Here is a 24,566-nt window from a genome sequence, read left to right on the forward strand (position 1 = left end):
TCACCAAACACTGAATCCAGTCTAGAAACCCCAAACGATGGAAATGAAGCCATAGGGAAGCACATCCTCATTGTGCTTACATTGCAAAACAGTGACACCCACTGGCAGCAACAGTTTAAATGCTTTATTGTTGCAGTCTGAATCTACTTGATAAGAGCTGCTAAGAAGTTTCCCTTCTGAAAAATTAATTACAGTAACAACCATGCAACCTTACCTGTTGAGTCAGCACTACTGCCAGAGTTTTCAGAAACTGCATTACTAAGAGCATCTGGAGTAACTGCAACATAACCCTCTGGAGGAAGATCCACAGTGTAAACTCTTCTTGGAGACATAACTGTAGCATCCTTATCTACAAAAAAGAAAATCCAAAGTATCTGGCTCAATATTGGTCTCACTACAGATTTTCTGAAGTTTTTCCAACTACAGCAATAAGTGATCTTGAAAATCCTTACAGAAGGTCAGCTGAGGAACACAGAAATTATCCTATGACCAAGAGAACTGCATCAAATTTCATTGCATCTACAAATAATCAAACACTCCGTGGGTTAGTTCTTTATATCAGAAGCATTTTTTTTTTCTATTGTATCAGAAAAATAAATCTTCTCCTCTATCTTAAAAAGAAGCTTCCACTTACAGTGATATTTTAAGAGAGACTAAACATTTTTTCCCTATTCAGCCTGAGCACACTATTTCTTTAAGAACTGCTTCACAAAAGATGGAGGGATGGAGGGATGGATGGATGGATGGATATAAGCTTATTAGGAAGTGACAGAAGCAACAGAAAAAGAATCACAAACTGTGATTTGCCCATTTGCACACTGTTTAGTCACAGCCTATACTTCTCTGAAGGGCAAAGATAAAGGAAGTTTCAAAGTCACACTTGACTAAGCCTCAGCAGTGCCTGCCCCAGAGGACTCACCTCCTCATCCTGCTCTACTTCTTTCTGGGCCAGGAGGGGAAGTGCCAGCTTTCCAACTATTTCACGGCATAGGAAACTATTTGTGTTGATGGTAGCAGTCTGTTTGTGCATGATTTGTTTCCCCTTTGAAAGGTATTTAAAAGTAGCTGTAAGAGCAGCAGTAGAAACCTCATTTGTTCACCAGACAAGAAGTGACAGACACATCTCCGCTCCATTCACACCAAGTCAGACTATTTCTGCACAGAGTAGTGACAACAGAGATCAACCACAGTGAGAAAAAACCTTTCCAGAAGGCCAGGATTTCAGGTGTCTCCAGATGTTGCAACATAGTTTTAGATGGCTCAGTGTGAAGTTTTTTTAATTTTGGATTGTTGGGCTTCTTTGGTTGTGTTTGTTGTTGTTTTGTTGGGTTTTTGAACACTCAGCCAGCTATGTAAGTCAGCACAGACACAGCACTAGCCTTCCCTTTTTGGGGGCAATTTGTCTCTTTAAAACACAGAGCTAGCTGTTAAAATGATATACAATAAAAACATTTCTGGCAGGTGGACACAATCAACCTCCTTACACCACAAACTCGTTTGAAGGTCCCAGATGATCCAAGTCGATCACTGAGGTGTAGATATGTGCAACTGTGGTTGGACTAACTCCTAGATATTTAAAATGGGGTTGCATCTGATAGATCCCTAATGAGAATTACTTCTATATTTCTAATGTGGAATTTAACTATGCACTGACATTTCTCAGACAGCCTACTTTAAAAACAAATATTAATTTCTGAGCATTCAAAGTACTTCTGAAAACAACACTACTGTTTTGATCATGAGGGAATAAATTTGTTTTGAAAACACATTAGAATAATATTATCTTTTTCTAGAATTAGCCAGAAAGTTTCCAGTATTGATAATACTTACTTAGAGAAATAATAAAGGGAAAGAAATAAATAACAGAGAACCATGAAGAGCAACTGTGCATTTTGGAAAAAATCCATTAAAAATTAACATGGGATAATTCTTCAGCAGATCCTTTCCACGTAGATGATGCCAAATCATTGAACTAGAAGTACCTGCATTGACTTTTTTCTTTCCCATTCAGGTTGATTAATGATGAACTGCTAATTAGTGACAGTTTAAAATTATAAGGATGTATAAATGTTTAAGTTATTCCCTTCTGAAGGATTTCAAGTTTCCCTTTTTTTTCCATTTTTATTTAGGTTTTGTAAAACAAAGATGATCAGGAAAACCCTAAACTTAATTTACAATAGCCTTAAAAAATTCAAATCTTTTAATCATATAAGCAGTAACTATATTGAGATAATAACCTTCCAGACAAAATAGTTACACATAACAGAATTTGAGGAACCATCTGTAACAACAATCCTACAAGGAAGAACAGTTACAAATCCTTCTATGGAAATGAATGATGACTCAAGACTATATTTTTTATTTTACCTCTTTAAATGGGAATCTCCAAATTACATATTTATTCACACCAGCTGCATCTTTAAGAAGCTTGCAAGCTCATAAATCAAGAATTAATCTTTGCTAATCTAGTGCAAATGTGTTAAACCAAACTGCTACCACATCTACATCTGGATTTTTGTAGCCTGGGGCCAGAGTCTCCTTGAGCCAAGAAGAGATGTGTCGGTCAAACAAAGTCAAACATTGCTGCAAAGAAAATGGCCGAGCTTATAAAACTGTGACATAAAGAGGGTTTTTTGATAAACAAAATTAACAGATATTAGAGATACTTAAGAATCCTCCCCTTTTACTAGTTAGAAGTAATTAATCCCATTTCTGAAGTTTTATTTTATGGGGGAAAAAAAGCTCCAATAGCTAAAGGTCATTTACAATGCCCCCAAAAGAGTAAACATTTTTCTTTAAGGCAAACCAAGAATACAGAATAAATGCTTTCAAACTCTCTAGCTTCTATTCATGTTCCCCACACAGGGATCCACAGCATGTAACTCAGTGTGGTGGTTTGTGCACAGAGTAGGGACAGGCATCCTACACCACGCCATTACCAACATGACATCACCAAGCACGTTAGTTGCTTGGCCAGCTATGTTATCTCTTACTATCTTACTACAAACCAGTATCAGATCTTTTTAGAAGGAGCTGAAGGTAAAGCTTCCAGCCATACAGAATTGTCAACTGCCCAGTAAGTCAGTCATCTCAGGTAGCCTCTGCATTTTGTTAAGTTTATTTTTCAGCATCTTTAAACTATCCCCTACTCACAGCTCAGAATGGTGGCACTTAGCACTAGCACAGTTTCCAGGCTGCCGGAACACCAAGCATGGTTAGGCACACCTCAGACACAGCCAGAGCACAGGTTCATAGTCTGGGTCCTCAGCCTGCTGTAAGACTAAACCCTGGACAGAGACTGAATCACTTGGAGGTTCTGTGCTGGGTTGGCCCTGGCTAGCAGCCCAACACCAGATACTCACTCATTCTCCCCTCAGCAGGCTGAGGGTGGGCTGGCTTACAATGGGGTGAACAGGACTAAGAGAGCTCACAGGTCAACAGCAAGGAGACCACAACTACAAAAATCTTTCCTCAATGGCTCCTTTCACTCCCAACTTCACCCCTATTTCTTCTCACTGCAGGTCATACCCAGTTCCTTCAGAGAGAAAGAGCAGTACAAGGAGGTGAGGGTAATGTTTCAAAGTTTTTGCTGTTCCTTACTTTTCCCCCACAGGGGCTTTTCCATGGGCTGCCATCCTTCAGGAATATTTACTCAACAACAGAGTACCTTCTCCTCCTCTGACCCTAGGGTTTCCACTGTTGCCACTCCGTTTAGTTCCTTCCTGTCTTGGGATTGTTTTCTCATTTCTTAAAGAAGTGTCCCCTGGGTGCCCCTGCCTCAGCTGTGGACTCAGCTGTGCCCTGCAGTGGGTGGGCTGGAACTGGCTGTGCCCAGCACAGGGCATCCCCGGCCTCCCCTCAAAGAAGTCCCACTGCCAGTGACTGGACACCAGGACCCTGTAAAGTTTTTCAATCAAGACAAAAACTTTGTCTTACCTGTGAAGGGCTTCTCTGCAACTCAAAAAGCTTTGAAAACTCACTCAAGTTAAGTTCCTACAAGGCAGAACTCATAAGAGCAAACAGAGAATCCAAGTCAAGATAGAAAATCCTGCAGCTCCCCTTCCTCCACCAAATAACTGTAAGTTAGCCCAATCTTACCAAGATTGTGATCTTTTCCACAAAATTACCCCTTGGAAATGCCCAGTTATCACTTTTCCAAACAGATGGAAAAAGTTCATCCCCAAAAATAGGTCTTTATAGAAAAGCACAGTGTCCTAGTTCTGGCCAGGACAGTTAATTATGTTTTACAGCAGCCAGGTGCAGTGGCACATGCCTGTAGTCACAAGCTGCTGGGTAGCCTGAGCCCACCTGAGTACTTGATCCAGGAGCTCTGGGCTGCCCTGAGCTGTGCCCAGAGGACATGGCCAACACACCAGTGTTACTCAGTACCACCTTAGGTCACTTCCAAGGGCTCTTGCTTCTAAGAAAGACACTCCTTTCCAGTCACAGGGAATGCCTGTCAGGCAGAAGAGCTGTTTGTCATCGTTTTTCAGTGTCCTGGGCTGGGGTGAACATTTTGCACGTCAATCACCCTCTCTTTGTACATTATTGTTATTAGCATTGTTGCTGTTACTGTTTGTTTTCTTATCTCATTGCTGTTTCCAGTAAACTGTTCTTTTCAGCGATGACCTCTGCCTTTTGTCTCCCAGTGGAGAAGGAGAGGGGAGCAGCTGATGGTTTTCTTTTTTAGTGGGAGTACTAAATTTGGGAGTACCACTCCTAAACCATCCTACACAGGAAATGAGGAATTGATGCTGAATCAAATATGAGATCTGAGTAGTTCAGTGTCATATCCTCTACAAAAGTCATTCTTGGTAGTAGGCATTTTCTGTGCAGTGTTACAGTAGATATGACCAGACAAAAATAAGTCTTGAATGAGGTCTGTTATTTCCCTTAAAAATTTTGTATTAAAGTATGATTTTACTTAGTATGTAAGCTAGAATTTGACCCTATTATAGCTATTCCTCATTTTTATTGCATACAAGTGAGACTATGACCCCAAAACTCTTACAATTCCCAAGGAACATAAAGACCTCGTTATCTGTACACAATAACTTTCCCTTCATTGACTAGCAGAACAAGCATCTATAAAGAAAGGATTCAAATCCTGGGCAAGAGTCGTCTCCTTCAAAAAACCTCATAAACTGAAGTGTACCAAAGGAGGTATCAGTGACTATCTGTACATACCTTCAGTGTCCTCCTGAACTACAGTACAGAAAAATAAATACTTTTCCTGTTGATCAATGTGAACACACCAAAATATCCTTCTATTGCATGAACAATCCCAGTGAACCTAAATACCTACCCACTCCTCAGTGTATACTCATTTTTGTTCAGACAATACCCAAGTTCCTGGACATCAAGCTATTTCAGTCTACAAGGTACAATAAAGTAACCTCAGGGACACGAGGTGCTACATTATGTACAAACAACCTCAGTTCCCAGGCTGACTTAGCACAGCCGTGTGTTCGTCACACGCACACTCGAGTGCTTCCAGACAGAAGCTTTTAGTCTTCTGTGCAATTGGAAAGTATGCTCCTTTTCCTTGGAGGGTGGAACTCCTACTGCTTGACCACAGCTTTCAACAGTATTCCCTCCCTCAGTACTAGAGAAGTCACACTGGGTGGAAAACAAAAAAAAAAAGAACAAATGCTACCAGTCACTACAGACTCTACCTCATTATCCTTACTAAATTGCAATAAACAAGAGCAGTCACTCAGACCACTTCTTGACAGAACATGAAATAGATATTCCTTCCAAAGATTCTCCATATTTTTCTAAATACAAAAAAAAAGTTTTCTGAATGAATTTCAGATAGGCAGTTATCTCAAATACTGTGCTTTTACTGTCATATATTTTATTAGCATCAATACATGTAACAGAATGCTGAAGAAGCTTGTTCTTCTGCAAAGTTCAGAGCTGTGAAATTTTTTAATTCTGAAGATGTCTGTTATTCTTTATGGAAGGACAAATTCCCCTCTTTGTCAAATAAAATGTCAAAATTTAAAGTTCTATTCTAAATTACACAGTTATATACATTTAAGCAATAAAGTGATAAAAGACAAGTCTTTTAATTTAATAGGTACATGTCTTCTGGCTCAGAGAATCCTTAAGCAGCAACTGTTGGAGAACATTGTGGGGAAGTAGTACAATACACTTATTCCAATCCTCTTTTTCAAATAGTGATGGTCACATTATGCAGACAGCAGTACTGAATTTTTCGACTGACCTTAATTTCTGATACTTTATTCAGTTATGTTTACACAAAATCAAGTCCACTATCCTTTGATATTCAAGCAAAGCATGTTTTCACTGAATTCCCAGGGTGTTATTTTCTAGAGTCCTAGCCATATTACAGACAACTGCTCCCAGTTCTTAAGGTGTATATCACTTGTGCCCTGCAGCAGCTGAAACTCAAGCTAGTGCATAACTACTTCCCTTCTGACACTCCACATTCCCAGAAATTCTTCAGTTCATTGAAAAGAGAAAGTGTAGATTACAGAGGATACTAGACAAGAGCACTGAAAGAAGAAAATGAAATGAGAAAATCATCAGAAGTACTTCCTCATCATGGTGTTTTCCTTCCACTACTCAAAAACCAAAAACTTCAAAAGGAAACTGAGGTCAATAAACTGAGGCAGACATTTTCTGTCACAGAGAAAAAACTGATTAAGTACAAATCCTTCTTACTCTTGTTCTCACTCATGATTTGGGGAAGATTCTTTTGCTTTTTACCTATGAACCATTAAAATATCTACATTTCCTTGGAAAAAGTAACGAAAACTAAGCATAAAACAAAGTGAGACTGAAGCATGGAAAAACCACTGATCGAGGAAAACGAGAAACAGAACACATTTCAGATGTGAATCTGACTACAAGCAGATGGTAGAATTAAAATTTTGCTGTTATCTGTTTTCTGAAAGTTGAATATAGCAGGTAATGATGAAACAAATTATACAGCTAAAGGGTATATGTGTCCCAAATATGCCTTGGTATATGACTATATGCAATATTTCGATTAGATGTTGAAGATTTCTAGCTGTTTAAGCAGGAACATAAAGTTATCTTAATGCTATGCTAGTACCCAGCTCAATTACTTCTCCTGCTGCAGATCTTCTTTGTTCAACACACTTCTCAAAAGCCAAATATATCCCTGTTAATCAATCCTTTAAAAAAAATAAATGCAACAACATTGAATCTAAAAGGCCCTGCCTAAGTTGCAATTATTTAATTATCCTCACTGATGAAGTCATTATGTCATTACTGGAATGTACCTGACACAAGACAAGAAAATAAATGGATGTGCTCATAAAAGTAAAAGCATACAAAATTTAAAGTTTAAAAGCTTTTGCACCTCTAAACTCACATTTTCTATTCCATAATTAGAAGTTATTGGTAACAGTCCCTTCTCATCTGTGTAAAAAACAAGGCAAAGCACAAAATATTATTGAAAAGTATTTGCTCAGAACATAGTTCAGTACCAATCTCACATTATAAACATTTCCACTTTTCAAATTGTTAGAAGGTAGAGTTGATAGGAAACACAAGTAGAAAGTAAACTTGTGCAACAGCAGAAAATATGGGATTTGACTCTGAATAACTATGATTTTGACAATAGCAGTGTAAGTGATAAACTCCCCAGTGTAAACTGGAGCAGGCTGTGTGAGACAACCTGTCCTGTCACCAATGCACTAAGCATGATTTCAAACAAGGAGGCGAGGTGGACAGCAGGAATGCTAACACACAATTATTACACTGCAGTTTGATTCAATTCAGTACTATCAGCCATCTCTAGGTGAAACAAGGCTATTTTAGCAAGTTCTTCAACAAGCCATTTTTCTGTTTCCTTTACCATGATAATTAGTTTTCCTGCAGTTTGTTAACACTTAGAACTAAAGCTGGCATTTTCTCCTCTATGTAAGTGACTGTTACACACTGTTAGATGAGCAATTGACAGAGCTCAGTCAGAAGCTCACAGAAACCTCACAGAGACTAGCAGCTCTCCCTATGACAGCTAAGCTGCTTGCAATGAGCATGTAGAAGAGGAGGAGTTAGCACATATACATAAGAACACTGGAAAAGGAAGGAATCTGTCAATCAGCAGCAAACAACCCCTCCAAAACCCAGAAAAGCATTGCTATAGGAACTGAAGACAAGAGAACTGTTTCTGTCACAAACAGAAGTTACAGATATTATACACACAGCCCACTCAGTCTGAACAGAGAAAAGAGTGTTTTTTTTCCTTTATGTTTTGTTTGCTTTTGTTGTGGGATTTTGGATTGGTTGGGTTTTTTAGGCTGGGTTTTGGAATTTTTCTTCCCTTCTCCCTAAACCCCAGATTTCTACATTCCCCTAAAGCACATAGCTATACTGGCTTGTAAAACTGGCTGGGCACCACTTTTACCAGAGCCACCAGGGGTTGGTATCTTCAGCCAAATACTCAACTCCTGCATACATCTGTCCCATTTGCACAGCACAATAGCACTGTAACATACCATGCAATGAGAGAATTTTTAAACCCTTGAGAAAAGACTGTAAGAGTGTGTGACAACACTTTATTGTACAATAATTATAATCTCCATTGCTCTTTAACTTCTTCACAATAGACAGCTTTTCAAAGTAATTAACTAAAGTAAAGCTGAATTGTTTAACAAGTCTCTAAAGTTGTTTATTGCATTAAGTACTGCTAGAATTTAATTTCTCAACCATAAGCACTTCATCAATTTGATCAACTAAAAGGCAGGGCAGTTCATGCATATTTTTTAGACAAGTTTTGTCTCCTAGGCATTTCTGTCACCAGCTTAAGTTTTCTACAGTAAAATGGCTGCAGGAAGACAGGATTTGTATGAGGAAGGACACAGGTCTTGGTGTCCTAGCAATGATTCAAATGCAGTACACTGTCAGCATCAATAACTTCAGTGGAACAAATAAGGAGAACACAAAATAATCACACAGCTGTACTGAATTTTGACATGAATTCCTCACATAGGATAACAGTGCTGGGATAGGTCACATTTGATAAGAGATTCACATTTTTATTTAATTAATAAGTAGTCAATTGTGTTTTGTCCATTTATATAGCATAACATGGATTCCAGCTTTTTTAGAAAACTAAAACCTATTACTAGCAACAGCTTTGTAACATTCCTCACTATTTCTTTCTTAAATGAATGAAGGAGAAGGAAAGTTTAAGTAATCTCCACAAGATCCAAAACTCTGGCTAGGCTCTCTGCATTTCAAATTCCCTTTTCAGAATTAGGGAAAAAGCAAAAATCAAAAGTGGCACAACACAATTTATACTAACATATATTTAGCTTGAATGCAATTATCCTTCTTCAGCAACTATGAAATGTTCATTTTTATAAGGAAGATGCTAAATAATGATCAGTAAATTCAAAGTCTTATAACAAGTAGTTATAATTCTGACCAAGAAAAAGGTCAGAGACTAAGGAGGCCATTTCCTCATACTAGGAAAGGCTGAGGGAGCCTCCAGAAAAGATGTCTGAGAGGAGACCTCATCAATGTGTGTCAGTATCTAAAGCATGGGGTGTCCAGAGAACATTTCCAGGCTCTTCTTGGTGGTGTCAAGCAATAGGACAAGAGGCAATGGGCAGAAGCTGATGCACAGGAAGTCCCACCTGAAGATGAGGAAGAACTTCTTTACTGTGTGGGTGACCAGGCACTGGAACAGACTGCCCAGAGAGGCTGTGAAATCCTGGGCCTTGTGCTCTAGCATGACCCTGCTTGCAGGGAGGCTGGGCCAGAGGACCCACGGTGGCCCCTTCCAACCTGACCCATTCTGTGCCAATTCCACAATTAACAAATCTCTCGTTAGAAGCATGCATGCTGCTTTTGAATGTACACTAAAAAGCTATTAGAAATAATTACTGAGGTTTTAAAATACCAACAAAAAAATAAAGAAATCACAGAATTGCAAACCTCATGACTTCACTATATTAATCCTGGTTGCAAGCAGACCAGGCCCTAACAAAGGTCAAAACCTAACAAAACCTTGGGACAGAATTTAGCCAAAGCCCATAACCACGTGAGCAATTTCTATTTTGAAATGCTCAGTCTTTTCCCAGATACTTTTTTTTCTGTGATACAGCAAGTTTTAAAGTATTTTTAAGGCAGCATATTCACAAAATATCCTTAGTTAAGGGAAAATTTCTCTTATTATAGGAGCTTTCAACTCTCCATTTGCTCTTTTAATGCTTTGCCTTTCACAAGAATCAGGTTCACTACTTGCGTGGAACTTTAAAATGGTTCAAGGTAATAAAGATGTAATCTAGACCCTCTTTAATTTTATGCTGAAGTAAGAAAAACATCTTTTACTACATCTTTTGAAATTAAAAATTATTGCTCTTGCAACAGATGAATCAAGTTCCTCAAGGGGGGAAATATTTAGAAAGTCTTTTCTAATTGTTCTGGGGGATAGGAATTCCTACTTTGGTTACAAGCATTTTCTTACTAAGTATTTTGGTACAAAAGGGAAAAAACTCTTTAGGACAACTATAATCCAAAGGGAAGGTGTATCTTACTATCTATGCCCTAGAACTAAAATTCGGCACACAGGCAAGTGCTTTGTTTTGGTTTGGGTGGTAAGATTTTTGGTTGGCTGTTTTTGGTGGTTTTTTTTTGGGGGGGGGGGTTTGTATTTGTCTGTGGTTTTTTTTTTGTTGTGGTTGGTTTGTTTTTAAAAAACATAAAATTTCTCTTTTCAAGCAAAAAGATATGACTACTCTTCTTCTCTGGGGTCCAGAAGAAGCATGACATCTCTGCATGTTTTCTCCATGCCTAACAACTAGCACCTTCCTGAAGAAAACACAAATACCATTCAAAAGGCCTCTCTACAGTTACAAAGGACAGTGTCCCTCAGAATCTGCTTTCCAACTCTAGTTATTCCTGACCTTATTGTAAGCTTTGGTTCCAGAACTATGTGAGGAGCTTTATGGGATAACCCCTTCTGATACCAAACTGTTAATTATCCAAAATTAAATGAGAACCAACCACTAACATAGGTCCTGATGTTCCATCTTCTTAAGCATCTGAACTTCAATCTGATCTCAAAAAAGGCAAATATTGTATGTAAAGGCAAATATTTACAGGCTATAAAAGTATGATCTTAAAAGCCTGCATCTAGAAAGACAATAGAGATATGCTGATAAAACTTCAAGGCAATGCTGCAAACTGCATTCCAATAAAGATCAGAATCTCACAGTTGGAAGGTGGTGGGGCAGTTTAGCTCAGACAAATTGGTTATGGTATTTTCACAACCTTAGAGTAACTGTTAAAGACAAAGAAGGACCTTGTGATGAGTTTTACAGTAAAATCTGTTATTTAATGCTAGAAAATACTTAAGACTAACTCAGTTTATTTTAAAAGAAATCCTCAACCTTTTATTGCTACTAAAAATGATCTAGTGTCATTTTGTAAGACTGAAATAATAAATTTTCAAACTAGTAAAGAGTTAGTATCTACAAAAAACCAAATTCCTTATTTTCACTGTTTCTTCCAATTAGTCATCTTTGACTACTGCTACTTAAATCATCAGCTGTCTTGTAGTCATGCCCATAATCTTTGGTCTGTAAGTAAGAAGTCACTTAAAACAGTTTATGATTAAAAAAAAAAATTCAATCAATGCTTTTATGTTTTTCTTTCACCAAGGCCACAGAGTTTATAGCTTAAGCCTTCTACCTATCTCTAAACATGTACTTTCAGTGTCCAATGCTATAAAATCACCACATGTAAATGCAAGAGTTTGTTAAATTTAAATGAAATCACAACCAGAAAAGAATGGTTGTGTGCTGGTTTCCCAGATGGGTAATTGATTTATCTTTTTTTCTTACGATTTTATCACTTCAAGGCTTTTTTTTAAGTACTTATATGTTGAACTTGAAACAAGACAGAACCCTTTCTTACTACTGTGGCATTTGCATGCCTTCAACAGATAACAAACTTAGTTATAGTTTGCTGTTAATTTCAAAAACAGCCTTGTTGCTCTGCTGTGAAAATCCTAAAAATAAACCTGTTCTTTTTACTCCATGCTTCCTATCCCATAAGCTATATTTTCCTTGTATTAGGATACTGAATAAAAAGCCTTTCTTTCATTACACCTTGAAGAATATTGCAATAGGAATCAGGTATAAACAAATCAGAGGAGTTATAAATCACAAGGTAAAATAAATTCTCCCCCTCACCTCCCATTTCAGAGGGAGTTTTGCCCTAATTTATAAGGAATGGTATAGATTCACTACAAACAATAAGAGTTTTAGCTTAAGAAATTACTCCATAGTTGGGTATAATTAGCTCAGCTTTATCATAGAGCAAAAAAATAGCCTGTTACTTACTTGTTTTGAAAGGACCATTAGTTACCAATGCTATCACATATCATTGTACAGAATAAGTATAATGCTTTATCAACCTTTTGAAAATATGCTTTTCATTATTGACTACACAAAAGAAGTACCAGAAGTACTAATCTTGAAAACCAAATTGAGTATAAAACATATAGAACTACACAAGATGCAACCTTTTATTACAGTAATGGTGTGCTGGTTTTGGCTGGGGTAGAGTTAATTTTCTTCCCAGTGGCTGGTACAGGGCTGTGTTCTGGATTTGTGCTGAACAAAGGGTTGATAAGACAGAGATGATTCTGTTATTGCTGAGCAGGGCTTGCACAGAGCCAAGGCCTTTCCTCCTGTTTGTACTGCCACTCTGGTGAGGAACTTGGGGCTGAGTGGAAGGAGATACAGCTTGGACAGGTGACCCAAAGTGACCAGAAGGACATTTCAGACCAAGTGATGCACACACTGACACACAGAGTTGACATACTGGCTAGACCTCAGACCTGCCTTGTCACTATTAACTTGCTTGGTGTCAATGGACTTTGGTGGAACCTGGTTACTGCGAACAGACCTTCTGCTCCTCTGCCAGGCACCGTGGCACTGCTTCCACAGTGATGACACAGCTCCTGTGCCTACCTTGTCCCAGCTAGCCTTCCTTCACCTTCCCTCTGCTGCTCTCCCAGACACATCTGAGCTCTGTCAGGCCTCCTGCCACATTTGCTTCATTTTCTGCATGTCAAAAGAAGCCATTCTTGTGCTTTGAGAAGTTATTCTTGAAACAGCTCTTCAGAGCTGCTTTGCAATTCAGACTAATCCTCTCCTCAATCCTACCAAGCAGACTCCAGAACAAGACAAACATCTGTTATTATGTAGCACACATGTAGTTCTAACCCTACTCATCATTCTGCTCACTTCTTTCTGGACATTACTTTCCTGCCCCAGACCACATCTACAACCAGTTCTTGCCTGTGAGCAAGTAAGGACAGCTGACCCTCTCCCCCAGAGGAAGATTTTATGCTCTTGTGAAACATACCCTTCTACTACACGACAGTTTAACAGCCTTATAGTTATGGCAAAATCAGGTTTTAGGTGAATGCAAAGCAGTTCACTTTCATTCTATACTTGTGCAGAGCCTTTTACCCACAAGTAATACCACAGCTACCTCATTTTCCAGCTCCATCTTTTGGCATGCCATTCACATTCTACAACTTATTTGAAAAAAACAAGGACTTTTACTTATCTGTTCAAATATTCATGTGCCATGTTCATTGTATAAACACACACAACATAATGCTCTTTTCCAAGGGACTAATATGGTCTCTGAATTAATATGTCTTCCAATGGATCTGCATTCCCCATGGGGTTTCTGTTGCAGCATGAGGGCAGGGTCATTTATTCCCACCCATCTCCATCTGCATCTCTAACAGCTGAGCAGAGCTATACCAGCAGAAGTCATTTTATCACTATTTAAGAGACATTATATCAAAGACAGTTACAGCTTACACTGAACTTTCATAGTTGCTTTTGCTAAATGCTGCATCCAAGCACATACACCAAGAATATTTCTTGACTTTCATAGGACCTCAAGTGTTCCAGGTATTAAGTACCACTGGCCCTAGTACTCAAATCCATCTGTTGGTATCAGCAGATGAAAAAAACAACATACTATACAGTTCTGAAATAAAGCAGCTATATTTAAAAGCATATTATCAGAAAAATGACAACACAGTCTCACCTTGAAATGATTCGCAGGGTGTATTAGCTGATGTGCTAGCATCTGCTGATGAAATCTGGACATTATCCAAATTCTTTTCTTTAGATTTTGAGTGAGGATTTTCAAGAACCACCTCCTTTTCTCTACTTGAAGTCTGAACAAGAGAAGATGATGAAGTTTCACCATAGAGTCGTTTCAGTAGTTTCGCCAAGAACACTGCAGGATAAGAAAACTTTTTTTTAATATGAAGAAATGCAGTGTTTAAAAAATATTTTAAGACTTCAGAAACCCCAGCAACTAATTGATATAAGACAGTTCTCCTCATGTTCCACGGAAGTCTGTTTTGAGTAGTCTCTACCTCTCACAGGTGAAACTAAAAATAAATATATTTAAGTTCAAAACTTGAATTAGAAAAACAGTTTTAAAACACCCAAGTCCATTAGCAAGGTTACATTTAAAGTCTTCCATTTGACTACATTTTGGCAGTAAATTACAATACATTCACAGACTAAACACACATTAATTTTTAAAACAAGAATCTTTCCATGCAAGTGTCATAAGGCTGCTCAAAATGCAGGTCTCTGCTGGCACAGAGGCAGCGCAATTGAATTACTCATTAAAATCAGTAAGCTACAAGGATTTAATCACATAGAAAAACCAGGAGTAGACAGCAGCAGAAACACATGGTAACCAGTTATTTCTACAGAATAATCAGTATTCTTACACGCCTCTTCTTCTTATGGGCCCATTTCTGACGACACTGACAATCTGCTACAAGTTAGTCAAACGCAAGTATCATTTGATTAAAGAAATATATGAAAATAATCTGCTCATTAACAAAACCATTACCTTTGTATGTATACATATACACTTCAACAACTTAAAAAGACACACTAAAGTATAAAGTATTACTAAAAGTTTTTATCTGTTGCAAAGCAACATCTCTGGTTTCATGAATTTTATGTGGTCAAGGGGACATGGCAGTATGTGGGGGTGGGAAAAAAGACATCTGGAGAAAAATGTTATCTAAATTGCAACCTCAGATTTAATATATATTCTGTGGACACTACACAAGCAACCTGCTGCAAATTCATAATAAAATAATTCTGCCAAGAGAAAAGAACTCTTCTTAAATTGTCATAAGAAGAACGTATCCCACTGATGCTTAGCAGAAAAATATTTTAGAGTCCCATAACTTTTCAATAAATTACTTCCCAACTGAAAAAAAATCTTCATCCTTGAACCACCAGTCCTTGATAGACAAACTGGACCTCCAGTGTACCTTGGCAACTAGGCTTTCTCATGTAAATGCTGAACTGCATGCTTTGCTATGGGCTATGATTACAGTTTCCAGACAGACAGACATGAACAAGTGACTGTGCATTTTCCTAAGGTTCCCTTGCCGGGTTAGTCTACAGCCAGAAAGACAAAAATCCACAATGAGCCTCCTCTGCTAAAGAAAGTAGATGGAAATAACCAGCATAATGAGACAAAGTTTACTGCCTTTTTCAGATCTCTGACTCTTAAACAAGTTATCCAAGAGGTTTATCCTGAATCCTTTCCCGAAGTGCTGCTGCTAACACTACAGCATTTTAATAAACTACAGTACAGCCATTACCAAATGTCACGGTTTAATGCCAATAGGCAGCCCAGCTGCTTGCTCACTTTCTCCCACATGGAATGGGGGAAAGAAGCAGAAAGATAGGATTGAGACCATTCATGGGTTGACATAAAGACAGTTTAACAGGTAAAGCAAAAGTCATGCACACAAGCACAGCATGGAATTAATTCATCATTTCCCATGGGCAGGCAGTGTTCAGGGATCCCCAGGAAAGCAGGGCTCCATCACATACAATGCTGATTTGGGAAGACAAATGTGCCCCACTTCCTCCACGCTCTGCATGCTGAGTATGGCACCATATGGTGGGGGACACCCCTTGGGTCAGCTGGGGTGAGTTGTCCCAGCTGTGTCCCCTCCCAATTCCTTGTGCACTCCCAGCCTCCTCGCTGGTGGGCTGGGGTGAAGAGCAGAAAAGACCTTGCCTCCATGTAAGCACTGCTTAACAACAACAAAAAGATCCCTGAGTCATCAACACTATTTTCACCACAAATACAGAAAACACATCACCACAGGAGCTGTTATGAAGAAAATTAACTCTAGCACATCCACAACCAGTACACACATTAACATTCAAGCACTTGTACTGAGGGAATTGTTCTTCCAAAGCAAATGATCACTGACATGCTGATAAATCTAAATATACAAATACATCTCCAAATCTGCTGAGAAGAGCAGCCTCCTCATAACTATACTGTATTTTGTGCTCTCCACCTTGAAATGTGATTTCCCTAATCATCTTCCCCCCCAAATTACATCATCTTTTCCTTTCCATTTTTAAAATTGAGGGCCTATATTCATGCACACAATAGCATTGCTTCAGAAAGCAAGATGAGACGTGCTGAGATGCATTCATTCCTTCTAACTCCCATGGGGAACTCTCCCCATCTTTAATACCTTTACTTGAGAAAGCAGGCTGATAGAATGCCTGCTTGGAGGGTACAAATGCTGAGGAGGTTAATCTTTCATGAAAATCTCTTTAGCTCAGAAAGAAGTATCTAGATCAGGAACAGTGACAGATTCACCAAAGCAACATCCACTTGGTTGGAGTTTTCAGCAGACACTGGAAGAAGCAGTAAGGTGTGGAGTGAGGGAGCTCTTCACTGCCTGCAAAGTTTTCACATCTGTGTCAGAGCATCTCAGCACTGACACAGGACATCTCTTAAGATAACTAGCAATTTCCAATAACCATAACAAAATAGAAGCGACAAGTGTTGACACACAGACATTACAAGGTCCTTACTGAAACCTGATGTACTTCAAGCCTTCTGAAGACAGCAGGAAGCAATGAATCCCAGCAGTTCACCTACCTCAGGTCAATGAATAATCACAGAATCAGGTGAGTGGAAAGGGACCCACAAGGATCACTGAGTCCAACTCCTGTCCCTGAAGAGCACCATCCTCAAGAGGCACATCATGTGCCCAAGAGCTTTGTCTAAACTATTGAGCTCTGTCAGAATAGTTAGAATAGTGGTGCTGTGACCACTTCCCTGGGAAGCCTGCTCCAGTGTCCAAACACCCTCTGGCTGAAGAACCTTTTCCTGATATCCAACCTAAACTTCCCCTGACACAACTTCAGGCCATTCCCTTGGGTCCTGTCATTGTCACCACAGAGATCAGGGTCTGCCCCTCCTCTTCCCCTCACAAGGAGCTGTAACTGCAATGAAGCTCCCCCTCAGTGTCCTCCAGGCTGAACAGACCAAAAACCCTCAGCTGCTCCTCGTATGGCTTCCCCTCAAGGTCCTTCACCATCTTTGTAGGTCACTTTTGAATGCTGTCTATAGCGGAATATCTTTCTTACATTGTGGTGTCCAAAACTGCCCCAGCACTCGAGGTGAGGCTGCCCCAGCTCAGTGGGACAATCCCCTCCCTTGCCCTGCTGGCCATGCTCTCCCTGATGCCCCCCAGGACAGGGCTGGCCCTCCTGGCTGCCAGGGCACTGCTGGCCCATGTTCAGCTCGTCACTGACCAGGACCCTCAGGTGCCTTTCCCTGGCACTGCTTTATAGAATCTCATTCCCCACTCTGTCTGTACAGCCAGGGCTGCCCCATGCCAGGTGCAGAACCCAGCACTTGTTGAATTTCCTATGGCTGGTGATTGCCTGGCCCTCGGATCTGTTGAGGTCTCTCTGCTGAGCCCCCCTGCCCTAGAGGGAGTCAACAGCTCCTCCCAGTTTTTATTGTCTGCAGATTTGGTTAGTATGCCTAGAATCCCCAGAAAGTGCTGAAAAAACTGACTTATTTTGAACTGTTTGTAATCCTAAGTACATTCTAGTCTGAATAAAAAATAAAAATCTGCCTGCAGCCCAAAACCTGAACACAGTGGTCCTCAGTATAAGTGAACTAAGAAATTAGGCTCTGAGGAATACCCATTCTGCTATCCTCAGCAGCTTTACATGCTCCAAAGCAGCACTCTGCTTTGCAATTAACAGTCTCAGAACTGAGCTACCAAAACATTTTTCAGATGACAAAGGAAGCTCTTTCCAGAGAGTTTTATCACTGCAATTACTTGAAAAAAAAGGTATTGTGTGATATCCACAAGCATTGGCTCAATCACGGGAGAATGGTCTTGCCTGATGCTATGGAGCAGTTCTTGCCTATTGAAAACCTCCCCTTAACCTGGTGTCTCTGGTACTGTTCAGCATCATAGATCAGTCCATTTGGTAAGAACTGCTCAGACCCTTAAAAATAACTACCCCTTAACAGAATATTAGCAATAAAGGAAATTCAAGCAAAAAATATCTACTACCAGAAATGTATCTTACCTATTAGTTTCAAAATGGAGTAAGCTTGCTCTCACCATAGCCATGGCATAGTCAATTTAATAACCATATGGTCATTTCTTAACAATGTTTTCCTGTCAACATAACTGATGGAGGGACAGTACAGGTTCATGTAGTCTTTTGATTCTGATTAGGCTTTTCATTTAATTTTAAAAGAAAAAAATAATTTTCCAGCTGAAAACATGCAACACTATTAAAACATTCCTACTGTGCAATGAGCTGAAGAAACACTAACACTTGACTTTCCAGGAACTCCTCAGTGACAAAAAGGAGACAGTATTTTCAGACATGAGAACAAGCTGCAGTAGGTACCAAACAAGTTCTATGGCTAATTCTTGACAACTCACGTCTGGAAAGAGTGAATTACAAATACATCAGAAAATGGAAAAAGCACCAGGTGTCTACAGTTTGACATCACATAAAGAAAGCAAAGGGTAACTCCAAGAAATACAATGCAGAACACATGCCGGCTACTGATACAAATTGTCAACATCCATGACCCTTCTATTACTAATTTCGCGAGAAGAATAAGGAGCGTCCTTCAAATAAATGCATTTTTGACAGCTAGGTATTAAATTGACACCTTGACTGAATTAATATTACCTACATAACCAGACTATCCACAGACACACTGAAAGAGCACTGCAGATTTATGAATATTCTGGGGCTGGCAACAGGACTTACCATCACTCAAAACTCAGTTAGGACTGGACTGTAACAAAAGCACACTGAAGAACTAAACACATTAAGTTCAGAACATCAGAAATGTTCCTGTGCAGCAGAGCTTCCTCAAAACATTTCTGTGGAGAATGCTTGCCACATACTTTGGCTACTTGTCATCCATACTGTAAGTACCCCCACCACATTTCTCATTTGGTTGCCTCCTGCCTACTTAAGTGGAAGTTGGGCAGCAAGAACAAAGTAAAATGGCATTGGGAGCACTGAACTCTGTGAAGCTTGCAAGTTGCCCTACTTGGTCTCTTTGTCTCTCCTACAAACAGAAGCTTTCCAAAAATGGAAGAATCAGGAACTTCTCTAAAACCATCCCATGTGCAAGATGTGCTAATATGCTATTTCTGCTACAGCAGAAGGAAAGATAGTACAGCAGAATGGAAAAGGATGGAAAGAGCAGACAGAATGATAATCCTCATGCAGAACATATGGACAAGGCTTCATTAAAATGTTCAGTTCATCTCGGTTAGTGAAGAATTGCTCTCCAATATTCAAATGGATTTAAATCCTTGAAGTCTCTTTTATCATGCAAGTACCACATCTCCTATGGAGGGCACAACAGGACAGTTACTTTATAACATGATCATAAAAATGACAGAACTGTTAAGGCTGGAAGGGACCTCCAGACATCACCCAGTCTAATCCAAAAGCTCAGAACAGGATCAACTAGAGCAAACTGTGGAGGGCCTTGCCTAGTAGGATATAACAATCCCACTGCATGGATCATCTCCTCTTCCCTAATGATACCTGGACACTCTTGACCAGAGATCTTCAAGGAAACTACCTGGATAAGAGTGACTCTTGAAAAAGAGATGACTGTGTTTATCAGGACAAAGCATTTTAGAAGACTGCTACAGAGAGAAAATGTTAGCTAGACTGCTATTCCTACCAGCTAGCAGGTGGAAGACTGATTATACCTTCAGGCCAGGAATCAATCATTCCTTTAAATGATGCCCCACAAAGTTTACTTTTCCTTTAACCATACAGGATGGTTTCATAGTTTGAGTCTTCTGGATCCTTTCTGAAAGAGTTGCTCAGCTGGCCAAACTGATGAACAAAGGTCTTTTCTCTGTGCTTATTTCGCCTAACACAGTGATTCTTGGGTCATGGCTCTGCAAGCCTCACAAAGACAAAGGCATTCAATTTGTATTTCAGCCACCAGGGCAAAATGTAGTCTGAGATTATGATGCCTGATGGCATGCAAGGTATCCTGTTTTGCCTGCAGATTTAACACTGCTCCAGAGACCTCAATGTCCACAAGACACCAGTTCTGCCAATGAGCTCTGAGTGCCCAAGATGCACTTAGTAGAGATGATGGTGCATTGAGTACAGTCCCCTGTTAAACAGAAAGCAATACACAGAACCTCCAAGGATAACTAAATTTATTAACCTTGACCTTAACTTCCCAATACAAGCAAAAGACACACACATACACACACACACTGACCTTGGAAAAAACAAAACCTCCAATCGTCAGCCAAAACAGCCCACACAAAACAAAAAGGAATCAGCTGAAAGCTCAAACACCCCAAACCATTGCTAGAAATGGCAGAGACCAAAGGCTTGAAATAAGTCAAGGGAGCTTGTATGTGTGCACACCATATTCTAGTCCTGATTGAAATGAATAGCTAAGGAAGAAAGAGAGTAATTAACCACTACAAAACATTCCACGGCAGCTGAAGAGGGCACTGGCACTCCCCCTCATTTTTACCAAAAGCATTAGAGCCATGCAGGGATATGGGAAAAAGAACAATGCAAAGACATGCAATTACATTCTGTGTACTTGACAGCTCAGATCATCTAAAAGGTGTATCTAACATCTGAGATGGGATGCTCTTGTTCAACTCAGGAGAAAAACAGAAAATGTGATTTTCTTGTTTTTAGCAAGGTCAGTTTTGCCAGGAGTGATGTATTTCCATTTCACCATGGATAGTGCATGCAAGCCAAAGCAAAGCACTGTAGCTGTATCATGGGAATAACAGAATTGATCTTTCCAACTGGGGAAAAAAATAGTGAAATATGTGGAATCCTAGCTGTGATCTAAGTACAGTTCTATGTACACAGGAATGGGTACAGTATTTTGCTTTGTGTTCCCAGTCTGCAAGCAGTCCTCATCCTGCAGGCGAAGCTATGGTAACAGGCTCTTACAACAGCAGCTAAAGGATAAAAAAAGGATAAAAAAGCAAGGACTGCAAGATCTGCAGCAGAAAATCCAGGCTGAAGCTGACTGTCTCTTTCAAGAGGCATTTCTAGACAAACATAGAAGCTAACAGTTTACAAGATCTTGTGTTTAGTCAAAGAGGAGGCCATTCTGCAGATCATTGACTACATCTTCAGTCTCCACACTTCAGATAAAATGCATCTATCTACAAATTTACAGTCCTTCCTTCCAAACAGCACTGCTATTTTATGGCATGCTTTCTTGAGGAAGACACCAAGTAATTTTTCAGCTTCATATTTCAGGACAGAATTCACTTGCATCTTAACACCAGAAAATGTACTACTGCATCTTGGCTGAATGACTGGGACAAGTACTTTTACACACCTAATTACACTGAGACCCAAAAACTTGCACCTCAGTACTTTTAATATACTTCAAAAGACTCTAGAGGAACTCCATAATTCATATCAGGGTTTTTTCTAGTGCCTTGGCATAAGACACATACACACAGACCACATTTGCTATTTAGATTTGAAAAACTTGACTGTGTTCAGCAGTTTTTCTTCCCCTCCTTACTAGGTTAAGGAATCCTGCATTATATAGGAACATGTTTCCCACTGGGGATTTCCCTGCAGGTTAGAAACCTTGATTCTGAAGTCTCTTTTGGCCTGGAAAGCATCTCTCAGCCTCACACACATAACCTTTACCTGCCTTTGTCAAGAAGGCTCTTTTTTTGAACAAAGGTTGTTCATCCCATTTCTCCCACAAGCTATGATGTTGCTTGGTTGTTGTGAGGTTTTCCTGGCTTTGTCTTTTGAAGTCCAGAACGGAGACTGAGTAGAAACACCATGGTGAAATGCTGATATCACAAGCTGATTATTTTAAACTTGACTAGCTCCTTAGACAATCTTTTAGTTTTACAAGACTCACAAAACTTCAGCGACATATTAAAGGGAAAAATTTGTAGAGTTCTTCACAGGATGTCTACACAAGGTGGGAATGGTCCTCTTTACAAGCATACAATTGGTCTCATTGACATTACACATAACATCAAAGCCACATAACAAATTAAAACCATAACAGATGGTTTCAACACCTAAAGCTATTATTACATATTTAATGGTGAAAAGAACCCACATGTACTATTTGGGAATGAAACAATGAAAGGATTTAGTTGTATCCAAGGTCCAAGAATTCTCTGCTTGAACTACTAGGTATCAGCTGCATCTCAGTATGGTTGTTAACCAAAAGGTCACAGGGAGCTGCATAAGAAACAGATACTATCATTTTATATCCAGTGTGTAATAGTAACTTCACAATATCAAGGTTTGTCTCAAGACCACTGATGTTATTCTCACTGAAACAGCATCTATTATAATGTCTTCAACATCCCATTAGCTCAAAAATTCAGATGCTAATTGCCCTAATTTTACACCTGTCATACTCTTTATTACAGGTTCGAGAACCACAGTGGGAAAAAAAAAAATCCATTTTTGTGCTCTAATGTAGTAGTTGATAAAATATGTCTCCATTTATCTTTTTATTTAGCATTACTTTATATAGCACATGGAAACCCACTTTGTTATCTAAAACTCAGTAATATAGAATTCTCCTGCCTGTGAGATAAATAAGCTGCAGCTGTTCAAAAGTTAAGTATATGGCATATATCAGGAAGATTGAAAGGTAGGAGAGGAAAAGAATATAGTGGTTAAACACCCCATATCTAGGTATTCACCTAAATTAAGCAGTTATTTCAAAGAGAGATTGACCTGTGAGCCTCCAGACCAATGCAGTTCATAGCAATTGCAGATACAAACCAGTAACTTATTGCTAGAAAAAGCCAACATTTATTTTCTCTTCTTAGCTTAAAAGAAACTTGTTCAGCTAGACCAAGCACAGGCCCTGTCACACTGCAGTTTCAAATCAGTAAGACTGCTGTTAGATCTGTCAGCAAATTCTACATGAGTGTGTAGTTCAACAGGAATCTGACTAATAGATGGTGCTATCCTGTCTCAACAAAGGTTTTAGAGATCTGCCAGTAGGCCACCTTAATTAGAGCCACAAGCTCCTAGACATCAAATAAACCTGACATGACAAAACCTGACATGACAAAGATGATAAGAAGCTACCTTAATTGCAGCCACAAGATCCTAGACATCTAATAAAACTTGACATGACCAAGATGATAAGTTCACAATGAGAACACCAGGATTTTAGGAACAGTTCTGCTGTTCCTAAGAACCTCATCTGCCTTGTAGTGAGACCCTGCAAAATGTGTATTGCTACTGCAGTCCTGGGAAAACAGAGCATCTTCACCATGGTTTCAATGGTTTCATCTTCTAGAAAACTTAAAAATATGTTTCTCATACTGCACCATTATCTTTTTCTTACTTGGCACAATCAAACACACCTCACTGAAAACATCTAAAGATATCTCATACCCCCTTACCAAAGCTCAATTTTGGTGACTATTATTACTATTAATAATCATAATTCTGGCCACTGAGTTGAGCCAACTGTAAAGTACAGCTGCACAAGACTGTCAGCAGTGCCCTGGCAGCCAGGAGGGCCCACTGTGTTCTAGAGAGCATCAGGCATAGCTGGGCTGTGGTAGATAGGGTCAGGTGTTCGGAAGATCTCGCGATGTTACAGGAAGACAGGGCCCCTGTTCCCTTAGATAAGAAAATTAACATAGGAATGCAGCCCCCTAAACCAGATGCCAGTAATTTTCCATTCCTACCCAGTAAATATCCACCCCTTACTAACCATAGATGGTAAAAGACAGACCCCCTATGACATAGAGAAACCCTAGATTACAAAACCCCACGAGAAGAGATAATAAAGGCCTTTTGACCGTCCATCACATTGGTGTCTGCGTGCTCTTTGGCCCGAGCGACCCCGGAGAGTTTGGGTCGCTGTGCTGCTCCTTGAAACCAGGTCGCCTTTGCCTTGTATCTGAAGGCAACACTGGGCAAGGGAAGAGAGTGTCCCACCCTGCGCTGCTGCAGCCCCATCTCAAGTCCTGCCTGCTGTTTTCAGTGTTACAATGTAAGAAATATCCACAGCAGTCAGAGAGCACCCAAAAGAGACCCACAAAGATGGGGAAGGGCCTTGAGGGGGAGCTGTGTGAGGAGGGGCTGAGGGCACTTGGTCTGTTCAGCCTGGAGGAGATTGAGGGAAACCTGACTGCAGTTACAGCTCCTTGTGAGGGG

At 39.7% G+C, this 24,566-nt stretch overlaps 1 protein-coding gene across 3 annotated transcripts in view; it reads right to left on the reverse strand.

Annotated features, from left to right (window-relative positions):
* Positions 1–24,566, reverse strand: part of ERICH1 (glutamate rich 1) — a 77,576-nt gene that overhangs the window by 47,206 nt on the left and 5,804 nt on the right. For all 3 annotated transcript variants that reach the window (XR_012579725.1, XM_074538175.1, XM_005489158.4), the window contains exons 2-3: positions 14,083–14,277; positions 215–349 (exon numbers count right to left, since the gene is read on the reverse strand). Coding sequence is in view for 2 of the 3 variants with exons in the window: in XM_074538175.1 (XP_074394276.1) it covers positions 215–349; positions 14,083–14,277 (330 nt within the window). In the remaining variant the exon portion in view is untranslated. The remainder of the gene's footprint in view (positions 1–214; positions 350–14,082; positions 14,278–24,566) is intronic.

This window comes from Zonotrichia albicollis, chromosome 3, assembly GCF_047830755.1.
Source record: "Zonotrichia albicollis isolate bZonAlb1 chromosome 3, bZonAlb1.hap1, whole genome shotgun sequence".
NCBI classification, from domain to species: Eukaryota; Metazoa; Chordata; class Aves; order Passeriformes; family Passerellidae; genus Zonotrichia; species Zonotrichia albicollis.